This window comes from Oratosquilla oratoria, chromosome 3 (assembly GCF_046742065.1).
Source record: "Oratosquilla oratoria isolate Oo_2021 chromosome 3, ASM4674206v1, whole genome shotgun sequence".
NCBI lineage: Eukaryota > Metazoa > Arthropoda > Malacostraca > Stomatopoda > Squillidae > Oratosquilla > Oratosquilla oratoria.
This window is the reverse complement of record NC_134779.1, coordinates 41,953,464-41,974,967: the sequence shown is the minus strand read 5'-3', so window position 1 is coordinate 41,974,967 and position 21,504 is coordinate 41,953,464. Positions and strand designations below refer to the sequence as shown.

General features: G+C 44.1%; 1 protein-coding gene across 1 annotated transcript in view; it reads right to left on the bottom strand.

The window, feature by feature from the left end:
- RNaseZ (ribonuclease Z) overlaps nucleotides 1–10,860 on the bottom strand; it is a 39,278-nt gene extending 28,418 nt beyond the window's left edge. Inside the window, exon 1 of the mRNA XM_076180290.1 lies at nucleotides 10,239–10,860. Within this exon, the coding sequence (XP_076036405.1) occupies nucleotides 10,239–10,604 (366 nt within the window). The 5' untranslated portion in view covers nucleotides 10,605–10,860. The remainder of the gene's footprint in view (nucleotides 1–10,238) is intronic.
- Between the last annotated feature and the right edge of the window lie 10,644 nt (nucleotides 10,861–21,504).

Genomic DNA, 21,504 nt, shown 5'->3' with positions numbered 1-21,504 from the left:
TTTGGCCGATTAAGTGAAGCAGCCTTGTTGTTGATGTACTGTGTCATGCTACATTGCTTCTCACCCAGGTCAGTGGCCAGCATACAAGGATGACCCATCATCTATGAGGAGCTAAGATGAGAGGGAAGAGGGGTTGTTGTTGTCGTTCCCTAGACTGTCTGTCTGAGCAGTCCCGTCTCCCCAAGGAATGCCACAGCCGAAACTGGGGTTGCCCACATATCCTTTATAGAGTGTATGTTGTGTTGTTTGCGTGCATGATTGTGTATAATGCAGTCTTCCATTATGTGTTGTATGGTATGGGGTGAAGTGTTACATCCTGGGCAGCTGTTCACAATGCGGTCATCCAGCCTCTTCTGGTAGCTTAGAAGTGCTGGGTGGTGGCCGCACCGCAGTCTGGCCAGGTGGACTCTGTCCTTTTGTGGGAGAGAGGATTCAGAAGGGGTTGGTGGAAAGGAGTGGAATGGGTGGGAGTAGGTACATGCCTTTGACTTTGCTACCTTGCTTCTACAGGAGAAAATAGTCATCATTTTTACTGTTCTTGTTGTCATTCACTTGACTGTCTGGCTGAGCAGTCCCATCTCCCTGAGGAACGCTATGGTTGGAACAGTGTTTTCCCACAAATCCTTTATAGAGTATATACTGTGTTGTTAGTACGCATGATTGTGTATAATGCAATCTTTCATTATGTGTTGTATAATATGGGATGAAGTGTTACATCCTGGGCAGTTGTGTAAACTGCTGTCATCTATCCTCTTCTGGTAGTTTAGTAGGGCTGGATGGTGGCTAGTGCCACCTGTGTGAGAGCTGGTGGCAAGGGTTGGCTGGTTAGGCCCCAACTCTTGGGGTTCAGGGGTGGTCCCTTGATGATGACACTGCCACACCAGGACCATAGTCGTCATTTCACATATATAGAAACAGGAAAGGAAATGACAGGTCCACCAGTGCCAACAACATACAAAACTAGTACATACATATACCAAGGCTTTTTCCCCCTTACAAGGGAGGTAGCCAAAAAGGGAAAGGCATAAAATCATTTCCACCCATTCCATCCCTGAATACACTCCACACCCCTCCACCCTCCCTCTTATCTGAGCACCTCCTGGATGACGGGTCATCCCTGCACCTTGTCCACTGCCCTGGGTCAGAAGCAGTGTCGCAAGACACAGCACATCCACAGCAAGGCCGCTTCATTAAATCGGCGACCCCTACTCTCTGTCCCCCCATTGCATAAAAGGAGAAGACGGGGAGAAATCCCTTCGGGCTGCGTCAAATTTTGCTCACACATACTACCTCACCCCCCATCCCTGCACCCATTCCACCTCATGCATCACATCATCCATATACAACCATTCTCCATTCACCTCTGTCTTCTGTCCTCTCCCGTCCTTCCTCAACAGACATTCCCCTCTTCCCCAAAGCCCCCTTCACCCCATCCATCCACCTCATCCTAGGATGTCACCTCATGTTCACTCCCTCCACATCTGCCATCTGTCTGAGACGTATGATGGGGGTTACTAGGCTAGATAGAGTCAGAAATGAGGAGGTGAGGAGGAGAACAGGGGTGGAAAAGGAGCTGGGAGATAGGGTTGATGAAAGAATATTAGGATGGTTTGGACACATGGAAAGAATGAGTGAAGAAAGACTAGTAAAAGAGGTATGGAAGGCAGATGTGGAGGGAGTGAACATGAGGGGACGTCCTAGGATGAGGTGGATAGATGGGGTGAAGGGGGCTTTGGGGAAGAGGGGAATGTCTGTTGAGGAAGGACGGGAGAGGACAGAAGACGGGTGAATGGAGAATGGTTGTATATGGATGATGTGATTGCATGAGGTGGAATGGGCGGGGGGATGGGGGGTGAGGTAGTATGTGTGAGCAAAAGTTGACGCAGCCCGAAGGGATTTCTCCCCGTCCTCTCCTTATGTGCAATGGGGGGACGGAGAGGGGGGGTCACCGTTTTAATGAAGCGGCCTTGCTGTGGATGTGCTGTGTCTTGTGACACTGCTTCTGACCCAGGGCAGTGGACAAGGTGCAGGGATGACCCGTCATCCAGGAGGTGCTCAGATAAGAGGGAGGGTGGAGGGGTGTGGAGTGTATTCAGGGATGGAATGGGTGGAAATGATTTTATGCCTTTCCCTTTTTGGCTACCTCCCTTGTAAGGGGGAAAAAGCCTTGGTATATGTATGACTATGAAGTAGAGGATTTAAGGTACTTGGCACCACTGGGAAGGAGTAAGTATGCTGTCTTGTGCTTCAAAATTACTATTGATACAACACCAGAGGAGACCAGCAGACAATCCAAACTGAACTATCACAAGGCAGACCAAGACAATGTGATTTCCCTCTTTAGAGACACAGACTGGAAGCTACTCTATGAAGCTGAAACAGCCAGTGAAAAATGGGATATATTTCTGGAATTTTACAACTGGATAGTTAAATTGTGTGTACCAGTGCACAAATACTTTCAATCATCTATGAAGCCCAAATGGATGAACAGGCAGCTGCAAATGCTGATAAACAAGCAACAAGCATGGAAAAAATATTGAGTGAATAAAAGTGCAGCCAGACAAAATGTATGCAACACATCTAGAAACACAGTAACCGAAGCAGTAAGAGCAGCAAAGAACAGCTACGAAAAATGGGGAGCTACCAATCCCTTTGAGAACCCAAAGCACTTCTGGGCTTATGTCTGCTCGAAGACTACAGTCAAAGAGGGCATTACACAACTCAGAACTAGCACAGGAACACTTACAGAAAATGACAATGAGACAGTGGACATAATGAATGATGCCTTCAACCAAGTGTTTGTGAAGGAAGATGTAAGCCAACCAGTCCCAGTGCCAAGTGTGCAATATCATGGACCTTAAGTTGACAACGTACAAGTGACACGAACAGGCATGAAAAAGCGGCTGCAAGACCTTAACCCCTTCAATACGGGCCAAAATCTCGCAGGCAGCATTAGCTGCCAGACGTGCGATGTTGCGTCATAATACTCGCATTATAATAAATAAAGTTACTGCTGTATTGCTCGTTCTCTTTCACCCGTGAATTTTGATAACCACAGAAAATATGATGAAGCCAGTTTACAGAGTATGGGGGTCACACAGGTACAACTACAATATATATAATCAAGATGCCGACATCGGCATCCTCGCGTACCCACTTGCTCCTCATGACGCCTACGTAGGCATCATTGTATCAAAGGGGATAATCCCAATAAAGCCCCGGGACCTGATGGGGTGTCAACCCTCATACTTAAAGGATATGCTGAAGTACTGTGCGACCCACTCCACGATATCTTTCATACATCAATGGAGACAGGAGATGTACCCCCTGATTGGAGGAAGGCCAACATCATCCCCATCTACAAAAAGGGCTGTTAGACTGACCCATTAAATTATCGACCCGTGTCCTTAACCAGAATAGTGTCAAAGGTAATGGAAGGAATAATCCAATGAGAGATCATTAAGCACTTGGACGACAACCATTTCATAACTGATGCGCAGCATGGGTTCAGAAGTAACAGAAGCTGCCTCACCAACATGCTAAGTTACCTTGATGACCTTATTAATACAGTGGATAATGGTGACTGTGTGGACATTAACTACCTGGACTGCGAAAAGGCCTTTGAAAGGGTCCCCCATCACAAACTTATCAAGAAACTGGAGGCCCTTGGTATAGGGGGCAGGGCCTTGAGGTGGATTAGAAATTTCCTAACAGAGAGAGAACACAGAGTGACAATCTGAGACACCACCTCAGACTGGCTACCTGTAATGAGTGGAGTTCCACAGAGGCCTGTTTTTGGGGCCAGTATTTTTCCTTGCATACATCAACAAACTTGTCAACAATCTTGAGACAAAAGCCAGCCTAGTTGCAGATGACGCCAAGATCTACTCGACTATAAAGACTGAAGAGGACATACAGGCCCTTCAAAGAGACATGGACTGACTTCAAGATTGGAGCGATAGGTGGCTGTTAACATTCAATGTAAAGAAGTGTTCGTCAATGCATATTGGAATTATACATACACATACCAAAGGCTTTTTCCCCCTCATGCAGAAAAGGAGAAGACGGGGAGAAATCCCTTTGGGCTGTGTCAAATTTTTCTCACACATACTAAATCACCCCCCATCTCCCACCCATTCCAGCCTCATCCATATACAACCATTCTCCATTCACCCCTTTCTTCTGTTCTCTCCCATCCTTCCTCCACAGACATTCCTCTCTTCCCCAAAGCCCCTTTTACCCCATCCATCCATCTCATCCTAGGTTTCCCCCTCATGTTCACTCCCTCCACTTCTGCCTTCCACTGGAATTAACAACACCAAAGCTGAGTACCAGTTAAATGGAGTGGCATTACAAAAATCTTCCCAGGAATAGAACCTTGGCATCCTGGTATCTGACACATTCAAATCTTCTGTTCATGTATCAAAGGTAATGGCCAAAGCCAATAGTCGCCTAGGACTTATCAGGAGGAACTTTGATGTCCTGAACCAGGAAGTAGTGCTCCATCTGTATCTCTCCCTTGTCCGCCCAAACCTGGATTATGGAGTGCAGTGCTGGTCCCATACCTCGTAAAAGATATCCAGACCCTAGAAAAAGTACAACAAAGGGCCACAAAAATGATACATACATACATACATATACCAAGGCTTTTTCCCCCTTTCAAGGGAGGTAGCCAAAAAGGGAAAGGCATAAAAACACTCCCACCCATTTCATCCCTAAATACACTCCACACCCCTCCCACCCTCCCTCTCATCTGAGCACCGCCTGGATGACGGGTCATCCCTGCACCCTGCCCACCGCCCTGGGTCAGAAGCAGTGTCGCAAGACACAGCACATCCACAGCAAGGCCGCTTCATTTAATCGGCGACCCCCCCCCTCTCCGTCCCCCCTTACATATAAGGAGAGGACGGGGAGAAATCCCTTCGGGCTGCGTCAAAATTTACTCACACATACTACCCCACCCCCCTGCCCATTCCTCCTCATGCAATCACAACATCATCCATATACAACCATTCTCCACTCACCTCTGTCTTCCGTCCTCTCCCTTCCTTCCTCAACAGACATTCCCCTCTTCTCCAAAGCCCCCTTCACCCCATCCATCCACCTCATCCTAGGACATCCCCTCATGTTCACTCCCTCCACATCTGCCTTCCATACCTCTTTTACTAGTCTTTCTTCACTCATTCTTTCCATGTGTCCAAACCATCCTAATATTCTTTCATCAACCCTATCTCCCAGCTCCTTTTTCACCCCTGTTCTCCTCCTCACCTCCTCATTTCTCACTCTATCCAGCCTAGTAACCCCCACCATACTTCTCAGACACCTCATCTCAAACACATTCAAACTCCTTCTCTCTTCTTCTCTTATGTTCCACGTTTCTGCCCCATACAGTGCTGTTGGCACAATCACTCCTTCATACAGTCTCCTCTTCGCATCCATTCCTAGATGTCTATTCCTCATTACACTCTTTAATCCACCAAGGCATTTACTCGCTTCTCTCAATCTACATTCTACCTCCACCTTCACTCCACCTTTTCCTGCTACACTTGCACCCAAGTATCTAAAACTATCCACTTCCTCCAGTCGCTCTCCCTTAATGTTCACTTCCAGTCTACTGCCACTTTCACCCCTTGTACATCTCATCACCTTACTTTTACCCACATTTATCTTTAGCTTTCTTCTATCACATACTCTCCCAAACTCTGCCACCAGCTTCCTCAATCCCTCCTCCGACCCTGCCACAAGCGCAGTGTCGTCCGCAAACAACAGCTGGCTCACCTCCCACTTTTCTCCATTTTCTTTAACCATCTCCAATCCCTGACCCACTACCCTAGCATTCACCTCTCGCACCACCCCATCCATGTATAAGTTGAACAGCCAGGGCGACATAACGCATCCTTGACGAAGTCCCACCTTTACTTCAAACCACTCACTCTCTCCATTTCTAATCCTGACACAAGCTCTACTACTCTCATAAAAACTCTTGACAGCTCCCAAAAGCTTTCCTCCTATCCCATATATCTGCATAACCTCCCACAGTGCCTTTCTATCTACCCTATCATAAGCCTTTTCCAGATCCATAAAAGCCCAAAAAACATCCTTCCCCTTTCCTATAGCTTTCTCACATATCTGTCTTACCACAAAGATCTGATCTACACAACCTCTACCCGTCCTAAATCCACACTGTTCCTCACCAATTACTCCTTCTGTTCCTCTCCTAATCCTCTCAATCAAGATCCTCCCATAAGCCTTCCCTACTACACTTAACAGGCTAATCCCTCTGAAACTACTACATTCACACTTGTCCCCTTTTCCCTTGTAAAGAGGAACTATACAGGCACTTCTCCAGTCCTCCGGTACTCTACCCTCTCTCCAGCAAACATTAAATAACCTCACCAACCAGTCCACCATCATTGAACCTCCCTTTTTCAGATATTCTGCATGGCATCCATCCAGACCAGGTGCCTTACCTGCTTTCATCATCTTAACAACTGCCTTCACCTCATCCTTCCTTATTTCTCCTCCATTCTCCTCACTCATCACTCTCATTTTCTTCGCATTTCCCACTGCAGCTATCTTTCCTTCCCTATTCTCCTTCACATTTAGCAACTCCCTAAAATATTCTGCCCATCTTCCCCTTACTGCCTTCTCTTCCATTATCATCTCTCCATCTACACCTTTTACCTTTTCTTCCCTACTTGATTCGCCTCCTCTTCCTCTCTTAATTTCTTTCCAAAACATCTTTTTATTACTTTCAAAATTTTCTGTCATACTCTTACCCCATTTCACATCTGCTCTCCTCTTTGCCTCCTTTACCTTTTGCTTTACTTCTCTTTTCTTTTCTTTGTACGTCTCATATGACTCCCCCGTCCTCTTTTGTAACCAATCTGTGAATGCTCGCTTCTTCTCTTCTACAACCTTCTTTGTTTCCTCATCCCACCATTCACTACCCTTTCTTCTATTTCCCCCTGTCCTTCTTGTTCCACACACCATCCTTGCACACTTTAAGACTCCCTCCTTGAACCATCCCCATTCCTCCTCCACACCCATCTCTGCTCCATCCTTTACTCCCTCCCACTCCTTCAGCTTCTTTTCGTACTCCTTCTCCTTTTCCTTTTCATTCAAGGAGTTCACTCTAAGAACCTCCCTACCTTTTGTCCCTTTGCTCTTTCTCCATCTATCCTCCACTCTCAGCTTACCTTCCACCAAAAAATGATCTGATATTCCCCCACCCTCTCCCCTTAGCACATATACATCCTTAACTCTTCCTATCATAATCCTATTTACCACTACATAATCCATTAGCGCTCTATCTACCACCCTTCCCTCCACCACCCTCTCCCATGTGTACTTATGCTTGACTTTCTTCCGAAACACTGTATTTGCTATCATCAACTCTCTTTCTAGACACATTTCCACCATCAACTCTCCACTACGATTCTTTCCTGGAACTCCACACTTCCCAACCACTCCATCGATTGGACCATTTCCCACCCTAGCATTAAGGTCTCCCAGTACTATTACATTGACATTTCTTCCTAAACCCTCTATGCACTCATTTAAATCTATCCAAAAGGCCTCCCTTTCTTCCACGCTCTTCTCACTGCCAGGCCCATATGCACTTACAAAGACCCACATCTCCTTTCCCAAATGATACCTGAGTTAACCACTTCAGTACGGGACTTAAATCTCCCGGGCAGCAGCCAATGCCAGCCGTATGACGTGTCGTAATAATAATCGCATCATAAAATATAGTCACCGCTTATATCGATCGTTCTCTCTTTCACCCGCGAATTTTGAAAACCACAGAGAATGGGATTCAGGGCGCATTTGGGAGAATGTAAAAACACAGGGGCGACTACAATAAATATAATCAAGACGCCGATATGGCAGCATCGCGAATCCACTTGCTCCTCATGACGCCTACGTGTGCGGCACCGTATGGAAGGGGTTAAAGGAATTGCCATATGAGGAAAGATGTAAACAGCTAGGTCTGCAGACACTCCAAGAAAGGCAAAAGAGGGGGACATAATTGAGACATACAAACTGATGCATGGCTATGAGGACATTCCATATACAAGGTTTTTCAAAAGGAACACAAATAATTTACGAGGGTATTTGCTGAAACTTGATAAACCGGACCACTGGAGGACAACGCTCAAAGGAAATTGGGGACAATTTATAGTTTCACCCAACCAACGATTTTGATATGTGGCTTATGTGTTTATGGTGAGAAATGTTGTGATATGAACAATAGTGTACATCATTTCTGTCACAAATGCGTACTTTTCAAGTAATTAATTACTGAAGTTATGCACTTAAGACTACATCTCCCCAATGATCAGGGGGGGGACCGGTGGGAAATCGGGGGTTTTGGGTGGGGAGCACTAATAAATCAAGTAATGTGCGTTGCAAAACATGTATAAAATGAACAAGAACAAAGAAAAAAGATATTCAAAAACATAAATTTCATCTTTGAGGTCCGGAGTGTGGTCGGCTAATGAGCGGTAGCCATGTTTGTTTACCAAGTTACCAACGATTCGAAATATTTTTCACCATACATTTAGCAAAGGCCACTACATGAGCGCAGGAGTTGCTAGCCGTAAACTACTGTAACCTAACCGTTCGGTTAGGTTAGGTTATGTTACGCTAGGTTACGTTACCCTAGTTTAGGTTAAGTTACGTTAGGTTATGCTAGGTTACGTTAGGCTACATTACATTAGGTTACATTAGGTTAGGTTATGCTAGGTTAGGTTATGCTAGGTTACGTTACATTAGGTTATGTTAGGTTACGTTAGGTTAGGTTACTTTAGGTTATGTTAGGCTAGGTTACACTAGGTTAGGTTATGCTAGGTTAGGTTACACTTGGTTAGGTTACATTAGGTTAGGTTACGTTAGATTAGGTTACCCTAGGTTAGGTTACGTTACGTTAGGTTATGTTAGGTTAAGTTACATTAGGTTAGGTTAGGTTACACTAGTTTAGGTTATGTTAGGTTAGGTTACATTAGGTTAGGTTACATTAGGTTAGGTTACATTAGGTTAGGTAGGTTAGGTTAGGTTACATTAGGTTAGGTTACGTTAGGTTAGGTTACATTAGGGTAGGTTACGTTAGATTACACTAGGTTAGGTTAGGTTATGCTAGGTTAGGTTGCGCTAGGTTAGGTTGCGCTAGGTTAGGTTACGTTAGGTTAGGTTATGCTAGGTTAGGTGATGTTAGGTTAGGTTACGTTAGGTTAGGTTACGCTAGGTTAGGTTACGCTAGGTTACATTAGGTTAGGTTAAGTTATGTTAGGTTACGTTACATTAGGTTAGGTTTGGTTAGGTTATGTTAGGATAGGTTAGGTTATGTTAGTTTATGGTTAGCAACTCCTGTGCAGGTGGAGTGGCTTTCGCTAAATGTAGCTGATCTAGCGATAAATATTTCGAATCATTGGTAACTTGGTAAACAAACATGGCTTCCGCTCGCGTTAGCCAACCACGCTCCGGACCTCTAAGGTGACATTTATGTTTTTTTTTTATATTTTTTTTATGTTCTTGTTAATTTTATAGCTGTTTGCCAAAGCGGATTACTCGATTTATTAGTGCTCCCCACCCAAAAACCCCGATTTCCCACAGGTCCCCCCAGATCGTTGGGGAGATGTAGGCATAAGTGCATAACGTTAATAATTTATTACTTGAAAAGTACGTATTTACGACGGAAATGATGTACACCATCGTTCATATCACATTTCTCACAAGTAACACATAAGCCACATATCAAAATCATTGGTTGGGTGAAACTATAAATTGACCGAAATTGGTTTGCCGTCCAGATTATTGACAACTGGATTGCACTCCCTGAGAGTGTAGTTACTGCGCTGACGATCACCACATTGAAGGACCATTACGATAGACATGCCAATATTTTAAGACCTTAGTGTACTGGCTGACAAGTCTTTAGAGTTGGGGATCAATAAAAGAAGTTTCTTATTTTCCCACAACTTGTCCATAGGTTAGCAGGCCATCTAAACAATTACTGTTATAGAAATTTCAAATTATTGGTTCTATTCCAATGTCATGTAAACACATTTATCATTTTTTTTTTTTTCTATTTGCATTTCAAAGATCTATTTTTTCTATGGAATAGTTACATTAAGTTATGTTAGTAGCTATTGGACCATGCAAGTTTTGTGTTAAATATATCCATGTTTGCATGACTGAAATTTTACCAAGATGTTACATATGATAATGATATTTACCTTCTTCGGCATGGTGTTCAGCAACTGTAGAAGTTTCTCGTTTGTCTCTAATTTATTTTTGTTTCTTCTGCGAGACTTATTTCGCGTGGTTATGAAACCTGTAACAGTTGTAGAACAATTCTCGACCAACAAGTTTGAGGGCCTGGAGTACCTCTTGTCTAACGTGGCGTAAGAACGACAAACAGTAACACACCGCGACAGTTGAGATGAAGCAGTAGGGTTCAATCTGCCACAAAACGAAGGGAGTTGTCTATGAAATATCACATTTATGTGCCTTGTTACTTGGTCAACATAGTTGAAGTAAGTATGACGTATGCCACTTCCAACACCATGCCATACGGCACCAGTGATTATAAAGGTTTTCATCGACCACTACCTTTCGTCAAAATATCAAAACATACTTGATACTGCTACTGGAATCAGGAATTTTCCTGATGTTTTAAAGTAATGTTTCATTAAACCATTCCTTGTCTACTTAAAATACATATACTGTAAATCAGGTGTGACTTCCCTACGAGTAGATATTAACTAATTATTAACAAACTGTTTTTCACGTGATCACATCGCATTCTCGGTTTGTTTTCGCTGATCCTTCCTCAGCCAGTTGCACAAGGATAAGTGTTGTTATGATTTTATTTCAAAGAGTCGTATTGACTGACTAAAACTGTCACATTTACTATGACTGAAAAAAGATAAATACGTAAATAAAAAATCCAATTTATAGTGTGTTTTATATATATCAACCACCAATACTTAGAATATTCTTAATTTTGAGTACCACTACGGACCAGGTAGATATAATGTGTATATGTGATGAACATCATAGCCCGCATCGGAACGCGAAAGGTCCGGATTCAATCTCCAGTCAGTGCAGTGCAAAAATACTTTCATGACTTTTCAATCCTTTTCCACAATGGTGGGCATCAGAAATGCGGTAGGTCAGTGTCGCATACATGCCAGCATCTAATCAGTATGGTCGAGTTGATTACACTAATTCAGACTTCATTCATAACCACAGCCATTCCAACATATCAAAGAAACTTCACATGTGTGGTGAAGAGAGTCACCAGCGTGGTTAAGTTTAAGAATGTTTAGATATCCCAAGTTTGGTTTATTTCGTCTACTCAACCATGGCTGGCCAACTACAAGAGGTGAACGCCACCTGGAGTGGTGACGTTGTCTCAACCGCCGACGCCGGACACACCGGAGATGTCTGCTTCCGTGGCCAGTCCAACCCAGACTGATGACGTCACCAACACAAAAGGGAAAGCGGCCAGTCAGAAGGCTAGACGTACCAACGGGACCCGTCCGTGATCCCACCACGGGGTTTAAAAGGACGCTCTCTTGGCAACCGAAATCAGAACAGCCTCACCAATTACCGAAGCCACACTCGATCGAGGACCTCCAGCTCCAGATTTCGGTCTCGCTATATTCTCGCCTGATTCGGTGATTAAGAGATCAAGATTACTATGTAGTGAGGAGCTTGATTTCTTCCTTGACTGTCCATACCAGAACACTACACTGGCATAGGGTAAGGGTATGACACACTGACACACTTCTGGCACCCTGTTGCTTGATGTAATTGCGTGCAAGTTCCTCATTTATATATAATTATGTCCCTTATCTTTATTTATTTTATATATATATATATATATATATATGTATATATATACATATATATATATATATATATATATATATATATATATATATATATATTAAAGAAATAAAGATAAGGGACATAATTATATATAAATGAGGAACTTGCATGCAAAATTATTAGAGGTAACGTTATATAAAATACCCAAATTGACCCCGAATTAAATTTTTACTCAAAATTAACAAAAGACAGCGATTACTATAGTGATACACAATTTGACACGGTATTTCGTGATATTGATGGTTTCACACTAATTCACATCAATGCAAGGAGCCTAAACGCCAATTATCAGAAAATTGACTGTTATCTCAAGTTACTCAATAAAAGCTTTGACGTTATAGTGATAAGCGAAACATGGATTGACCCAGGATGTCTAGTAAACTTCTTACAAGACTATACTCCTTACAGTGCTAATAGACAGATCCAAAAAGGCGGCGGAGTCTCTATCTTCATAAAAAAATCAATTTCATGCAAACTAATAAATCAATCCACTAATTCGTATGAAAACCTATTTGATTGCGTAGCTGTTGAGATTTTCAGTAAAACTAAAAAGAATACCGTCATAACAAGTATTTACAGAAAGCCAGGCACAAACATCAATGAGTTCACAAATATGCTTGAAGAAATCATAACTCCATTTAGAAATAAAAATCTATATCTCTGTGGTGACTTCAACATAGATTTACTTAAGTATGAGACTCATGAACAAACAAGACACTTTACAGATATGATTTTCTCTTTAGGTATATATCCTTTGATAAATAAACCAACCCGAATAACAAATACAAGTGAAACATTGATAGATAACATTTTCACCAATATTGTAAACTCCGAGATTCATAGTGGTATCTTAATAAGTGATATAAGTGACCATCTACCGGTATTCACTATCAGTCCAAAAGAAATGCACTGCATAACAAAACCCAGAATTGTACTTAAACGTAAAATTGACGAAAAAGATATTGCAAAATTAAATCAATGCTTAAAAGAAGAAAATTGGGATCAGGTTTACGAGTCAGAAAATGCCAATCTATCATATAACGAATTTGTAAGCATTATCATGAGTAATGTAAACAAATGCTGCCCAGAGAGAGAAGTAGAAATAAAACCACGTAACGTAAACTCAAAACCATGGTTTACAAACGGTCTTAAGAACGCGTGTCGAAAGAAAAACCAACTTTACAAGAAATCAATTCAAAGCAAGTCCTTGACAGACGAAAACAAATACAAAGTGTACAAAAACAAACTTACAACAATTTTACGCAACTGTGAAAAAAAATACTATGACACACTGCTTGAAGGTTATAAAGGTAATATAAAAAAGACATGGGAAGTAATAAACAACTTAACTAGGCACAAAATTAATAACACCAATGAATTCATAGACATTATTAAAAAAGGAAAAACTAAAAAAGAAGTGGCAAACGAATTTAATGAATTTTTCTCCCATGTAGGACTTAACCTCGCGAAACAAATAAAGACAACACATCAAACTTACGAGACATTTTTGAAACACCGAATAAATAACACTATGTTTTTAAAACCCGTCACGGAAAACGAACTTATGAACACAGTAAAATCAATGCAGAACAAGAAATCACTCGATTGCACAGGAATCAATATGAACCTCATAAAACAAATTATGCCTATCATCAAAGATCATTTTCTGACAATATGCAATAAATCATTTGAACAAGGGATATTTCCAGATGCAATGAAAATAGCAAAAGTAATACCGATATTCAAATCAGCCGACAAATCAAGTTATAATAACTATAGACCAATTTCACTATTACCACAGTTTTCCAAAATTCTTGAAAAGTTATTCACAATTCGCCTTGACTCATTTCTAAAAAAAAAAATGACGTCATTTACCATAGTCAATATGGATTTCAACGAAATCTTTCAACGTCTACAGCAGTAATGGAATTAATTGAAGAGATAACTAACAATATAGAACAAAAGAAAAAGACAGCCGGCATATTTATTGATCTTAAAAAGGCATTTGACACAGTAAATCATGAAATCCTAATTCGAAAGGCCGAATACTATGGGCTAAGAGGTAAAGTTAATGACTGGTTAAAAAGTTATCTAAAAAACAGGAAACAATATGTGGCCATTGAGGAAGAAAGATCACACATTCTACCAGTTACATGCGGAGTACCTCAAGGTTCAGTTCTAGGACCCAAACTATTCTTACTATACATTAATGACATTACAAATGTATCCAACCTTATGAAATTTATACTGTTCGCCGACGATACCACCATTCTATGCTCCGATACAAATTCCGACAAACTGATCAAGACAATTAATGAAGGATTATGTCAACTATCCAACTGGTTTTCAGCCAATAAGCTATCCTTAAACGTATCAAAAACTAACTACCTGCTTTTCTACAAAAATAATGAAAGTACTAAGCCGATCAAAATAAACAACGAAATTATTGAAAAAGCGTCCGTCAGTAAATTCCTAGGCGTGTATTTAGACGATCAACTTAATTGGAAACATCATATAAATCACGTGATAAGATATCCAAAACTTTAGGAATTATGCATAAAATGAGAAATATTCTCAATGAAAATACCCTACGTACCATTTATTGTAGTCTACTACTACCATACTTAAACTATTGTTCAGAAATTTGGGGTAATACTTATCAAACTAATCTTCAACGCATAATTACCTCTCAAAAAAGGGCACTGCGTATAATCTGCACCGTAGGTCGTTTGGAACATACAAATAATTTATTTAAAAAACTAAATCTACTCAAATTCAATGACTTAATAAAGTACAAAACTGCTATTGTTATGCACCAAATCTACAATAAACACATGAATCAAAACATATTGAAATTTTACTCAACTTACGAAACTCGCTATGCGACTAGGCAAACAAACGACTTCTTTAAAACTCAATACAGAACAACCAAAAAAAGCCAATGCTTATCTATTATAGGTGTTAACACATGGAATAAACTGGAAAAGGATTTACCTAAGACAAAATGTTTATCATCATTCAAACGATACTTAAAAAAGTCTTTAATCTATAAGTATTAGTATATTGAACACTTCAGGTCCATTTCATGGTTGTATTCATGGAGAAACTGCCCAAGTCTGCCGCTCTTTTTTTTTTCTATTCCAGCAGGTCACGGTGACCCAGATCTGCGCATTAAGCAATTATCGTCCCGTCAACAATCGACCTGACCTCTCACCTCTCACCTGACCCCCACAAGTTGCGATGCTCGCTCGTGCCCCCGATTTCTACGTGAGGTCGGAGTTAGCGGACGTCGTGACGCATGCCATTGTGTGTGTGTATATATGTGTATGCATGTATGTGTGTATATCGTGGACGGCTCGTCCGCGGGACTGGGAGGTGGGACAGCTCGTCCACGGGAATATGGACATCTCGTCCAATGACTTTTTTTTTAAGAATAATAAACATAATTTGCAGAACAATTAAACTTTATTTACATATTTATATATACAGAATACAGGTGTGATTATTTCTTTTTTATCATAGTTGGAGCTATTCTAGGGTGTTAAAATAAGCATGTCCATAACATTTATAAACACATCTATTACTTACCAGAATATATCATCTAAAGCAAATTTTAATGAAATAACATGAAATATCATTAAAAAAAGGTAATAAAATAATTGTCTAAAAGTTTTTTTAAATCTTGTCCGTGGACGAGTTGACCACCCATGGTGGTGTCTGTGGACGGGTTGTCCTGCTTTGCAGTTTTGTGGACGGGGTGTCCGTGGACGAGTTGTCCTACAATCGTGTATATATGTGTGTAGATGTGTATGTACCATACTACCATGTAACAAAAATAAATAAATGAAAATAATTTTTTCCTTAAGGGAGAGCAACTCCCCATAAGCTTTGCTTCTCGCTCTCCCTTTTCAACTACCAATTTTATAAAAAAAAATGTATATATGTATGTCTAATTGTATTTAATATTGTTGAATAAACCTATAATAATAATAATAAAAAAAGAATATAGATATGGCAACAGCACCAAAGCTAAGGGCGTATATGAGACAATACTAAACCACGTATGTCTAACAGCGCATGTATAGCGATTACGTAATGGCTATGCAGACTACATACATAAAACCATTACTATATAGGGAATAAGTACTACATATACTATTTAGGGAATAATTACTACTTAGACTATATAGAGAAGAATGACTTCTATAACACATATTATTTCTTTGTCGCGGCTCGTGCCGCTTAAATTGTATTCATCGGCTTAAGAAACCTGCACAGCGAAGCTATAGCGATAATCCAATACCACACTCCTGGTCATATGGCCATTTCCCGAAGGTTGAGTGTGGTTTGGAATTTTTCCGCCAGAATCATCAGAAATTCAAAATTCCCGGCTCTGTGCAGGCATGCGCATTGACGACCCCACATCCCCCTCCTTTCTTAGCCGGCTCGCCCGAGTCCTCACTTTAATGAGAAATAAAGGCTTCACCTGTGGGAGGAGGGAGGGACCCTAAATCTGTGCAGGTTTATTAAGCCGATAAAAACAATTTAAGCGGCACGAGCCGCGACAAAGAAATATTATCGGCTGAAAGAAACCTGCACAGCGAAGCTATGCATGAGACGAGGACAGGTGGGAAGAGAGGTGAAGCCTGATTCAAACCGTTATTACGTGTGTCTTTTCTATGGGAGACTTGTTCATTTTATCACTCAGTAGAGGGGAGAAAAGAAACGTCAAGTACCCACACCGAAGAATGTGACATGCACAACATTGCACTGTTCACACAATGCGTAAATTATACGAAAATCGTATCCTGTTCAGCGGTTCCTGGGCCCCTCCCCACTCCTCGGTCGCCCTTTGCCCCCTCCACACTTTTTTTTTTTTTTTTTTTTTTTTTAGATGAGAGGGGTGGAGCCGTTTCCATGGCGACACATGGGATAGGGGCGACCGAGTGGAAGAGACACCGTGTCCCCAAGGATTTCGTCGATGTCCAGCCCCTAGGTCCCGCACCCGCTCCATAGAGTGGGTGCGGAGAAACGCCAGTGATACCACGAAGTCCCTGATGCTGTGGGCGTGCGGGGCATGGCCCGGGTCGGCTCTCTCCAAAATGCAGCAAAGCAGGTGCACCCGGGACCTCGGGGTTAGGGGATCCTAGATTTCGAGTTGTAGAAGAGACGATCCTCAGAAATCTCTTCCGTGTGCTCCACGTAGTCTTCGAACGCACGGACCGGGCGCAGCGGTTGTGGGCGTCCTCCCTCCAGGAAGGATTGTATTCTGAGAGGGCCAATCATGTCGCCCGCTCGGCCGTTCCTGGCCAGGAATGTTGGTGATGGAGAGAGGGTTAGGGCCGAGCTGTCCTCCTCCAGTTTGGAGAAGGACGGGTGGCGGGTGATTGCCGCCAGCTGTGAAGCCCTGTAGTCCGTAGTCAAGGCGAGCAGAAAGACGGCACGTTGAGGGAAGTGTTCTTCCTCCATAATGGCCCTTTCGAACGCCAGGTACTGAAGAACACGATGCAAGGACCAGACCAGGACCGGTTGATGTCTCGGCTCTCTCGAGGCGCTGATCCCCTTCATTAGGAGGGTTCGAGCCCTCTGTGGCACTCGGATGTTCATGCCAAAGCGTAGCGGATCAGTGAGGGCTGTATAGTGAGTCGAGATCGTCGCCGGTGCCCTGTTGGTGGAGTCAGCCAGCCAAATCAGGAAGTCCAGAACCGTGCTGGCGGAGATGGTCACCATCGCGTGTCTCCGAAGGCAGTTCCGGAATCTCCGTCAGCAGGACCCACACTGCCGCACTTAGGACGGAAGGTGAGCTCTGAGCATCTTGTCTGCTACCTCTGTAGAGAAGAGTTGGCTGAGAGCTCCCCGTAGAAACTCCAAGTATCAAGTTGGAGTGACGTTTGGAGAGGTGCGGTAAGGCTGTTGGCTAGGCAGGCTGGCCCCAGTAGAAGGGGAGAAGGGCACCATCTCATTAGCTCCCCGAACCACGGCTGGGTTGGCCAGTAGGGAGCTATCAGGAGGACCTGACCCTTGAAGGACCTGAGGGTCTGCATCACCTTCAGGAGGACCAGTGTGGCTGGAGGAAAATGTATGCGTTCTTCCAGCTGTTCCAGTCCTCCGTGAAGGCGTCTGGGCCTCCTGTGCGTGTCCTTTGGATGTAGGTGAGGTAGAGGGGGAGCTGGGTCGTGTTTGGGGAGGTAAACAGGTCCACCTCTGGGGTGCCGTAGCGGAGGGAGAGCGACTCGAACACTTGTGGGCGTAGTTGCCACACCACGGAGGTCTCCTGAAACCTGGATAGAGCGTCCGCCCAGTCGCTCTTCCGGCCCGGAACATACTTCGCCGAGAGTGATATGGCCCTGCGTGATGCCTCGGTGAAGATGTCTTCCGACAGGGCTAGGAGTGGACCTGGTCGGGGCGTACCTTGCCTCTGCACGCACTGTACTGCCGTCACATTGTCTATGTCCAAGCGGACGCTCATGCAGGAGAATTCGGGGTGTCGCTCGAGTCATTCTTTCACCACTATCAGCTCCCGAAGGTTGAAGTGTAGCGACCTTCTATCTTCTGACCATCCCCGGCAAGCTTGATGTCTCCAGCTCCTGCCATTCGAGGTGGGGGCGGGAACTATGGGACCGACCGGCGTAGGGCCCCCGACCGAAGCCAGGGACGTAACAAGCTGTGGAGTGCTGAGGGTACCGGCCCGGGCAGGTCGCGCGGGAGGAGCGGTATGCTCCTGTCGACCTCCCGTACCAGCCGTCGGCGCCCCAAGTGGCTCAGTAGAAGGGCCGGGGCTGCGAAGTTGAGGCAATCCAACCCCCCCACCACCACCACCACCACCGAAGGCGGGAGAACGTGTGAGAGAAGCACGCTCTCTTGGCGCAGTGGAGCACCCGAAGAGCGCCGACTGTGTCCTACTCACTCCCGAGCCAATAAAGTCTCTGTGTGGGAGCGAGGGCAGACCCGTCCCAGTCCACCCCGAACTCCACGTCCACCAACACTCTCATAGCCACCGAGATGTCGGCCGATGCACCCTCCCCGGTGGGCAAATGCATCAACTAGCCGTCTAGGTACATGAGTGTGGAGACGCTTGCTTCCGTCCAGCGTACGCCTACCACTCTCACTAGTTTCGTGAAGATCCTCGGGGTAAGCGAGTCCGAAAGGGAGTCTGGTAAAATGATATGTCTCCCTCCTTACCTGGAACATCAGGAAACGGCGATATCGGGGGTGGATGGGGAAATGCCAATCTGCGTCCTGAAGGTCCAGGGACGCTAACCCAACTCCCCTCCCGGAGTGCTGACCGGACCTGAGCCACCGACACCATCTTGAATCGCAGGGGTTTCAAGAATTTGTTCACTGCGCTCAGGTTCATAGCCAGTCTCGTTTCGGTGACGTCACGATGTGATCCTATGACGTCGTGATGTGATCTTGTGACGTCACGTGATGCTGTGACATCACAATGTGACCCTGTGACGTCGTGATGCAACCCTGTGGCATCACGATGTGACCACGTGACATCACTAATTCTGTAACATTACTGTATGGTCCAGTGGAATTACAATAAAAAAAATATGACGTCACAATGGGGGTCCTGTGACGTCATTTTGTTGGTGTCGTCACGATATGATTACATGATGCCACGATATGATAATAGTTCACGATGTGATCAGGTAACGTCAGTATGCGATAAAGTGATGTCACAATGTGATAAGATGACGTCATTATGTGATAAATGACGTCACGATGCAGTCCTATGACGTCAGTTTGTGGCCCTGTGACGTCACGAGGCGATCCTAGGACGCCATGATTAAATCCGGTGACGTCACAGTATAATCACATGATGTCACTAGGTATTAAACATATGGAAGTCAGCTTGTGGGTTATGAGACGTCACAAACTGCCATAGCACACTATTGGATGAGGACGCTCGCCACGGGCTTCGAGGACTTCCCGCGGGAAGACTTGGGTTGAATTGGATACATACCGAGGGTCCAGGCCCGTCTTAGCGGGAGACGCTCAGGGAACGTCTTCACCCAGGACGAAGCCTCTTGACTAACGCCCACGGACGAGATCGCTCGGAAACGACCTCGGCCTCGCATGTATGTTGTTATACGTTCTATAATCGATTTTGTGACTTCACTACACCCTCCGGGGATCGGAATCCACCTTTCCCTACTAATTTTATTCTCTTTACTATACCAAAGAAAGGCCCAGGAAAAACGAGACTGGCTATGAACCTGAGCGCAGTGAACAAATTCTTGAAACCCCTGCGATTCAAGATGGTGTCGGTGGCTCAGGTCCGGTCAGCACTCCGGGAGGGGAGTTGGGTTAGCGTCCCTGGACCTTCAGGACGCAGATTGGCATTTCCCCATCCACCCCCGATATCGCCGTTTCCTGATGTTCCAGGTAAGGAGGGAGACATATCATTTTACCAGACTCCCTTTCGGACTCGCTTACCCCGAGGATCTTCACGAAACTAGTGAGAGTGGTAGGCGTACGCTGGACGGAAGCAAGCGTCTCCACACTCATGTACCTAGACGGCTAGTTGATGCATTTGCCCACCGGGGAGGGTGCATCGGCCGACATCTCGGTGGCTAAGAAGGAAGCCGAGGATAAATGTGGGTAAAAGTAAGGTGATGAGATATACAAGGGGAGAGAGTGACAGCAGGCTGGAAGTGAGCATTAAGGGTGAAAGACTGGAGGAAGTGGATATTTTTAGATGCGAATGTGGTAGGAAAGGGAGTGGGGGTGGAGGTAGAATGTAGATTGAGAGAAGCGAGTAAATGCCTTGGTGGATTGGAAAGTGTAATGAGAAATAGACATCTGGGAATGGATGCTAAGAGGAGGTTATATGAAGGAGTGATTGTGCCAACAGCATTGTACGGGGCAGAAACATGGAACATGAGAGAGGAAGAGAGGAGTTTGAATGTGTTTGAGATGAAATGTCTGAGAAGTATGATAGGGGTTACTGGGCTGGATAGAGTGAGAAATGAGGAGGTGAGGAGGAAAACAGGGGTGGAAAGGGAACTGGGAGATAGGATTGATGAGAGTATTAGGATGGTTTGGACACATGGAAAGAGTGAAGAAAGATTAGTAAAAGAAGTGTGGAAGGCAGAGGTGGAAGGTGTGAATATGAGGGGGCGTCCTAGGATGAGATGGATGGATGGGTTAAAAGGGCATTACGAAAGAGAGGAATGTCTGTGGAGGAAGGACGGGAGAGGACAGAAGATAGGGGTGAATAGAGAGGTGTTGTGTATAGATGATGCTGTGATGCATGAGGGGGAGTGGGCGGGGAATGGGGGGTGAGGAAGTATGAGAAAAAATTTGACGCAGCCCAAAGGGATTTCTCCTTTTTTGCATGGGGGGGACAGAGAGGGGGGGGTCACCAAATTTATTAAGTGGCCTTGCTGTGGATGTGCTGTATCTTGCGACACTGCTTCTGACCCAGGGCAGTGGACAGGATGCAGAGTTGACCCGTCATCCAGGAGGTGCCAAGATGGGTGGAATATATAGGAAATGGAAAGGGTGGGAGTGGTTTCTATGCCTTTTTCTTTTGGGCTACCCCCCGTGTAGGGGGAAAAAGCCTTTGGTATATGTATGTGTATATTATATATATATATT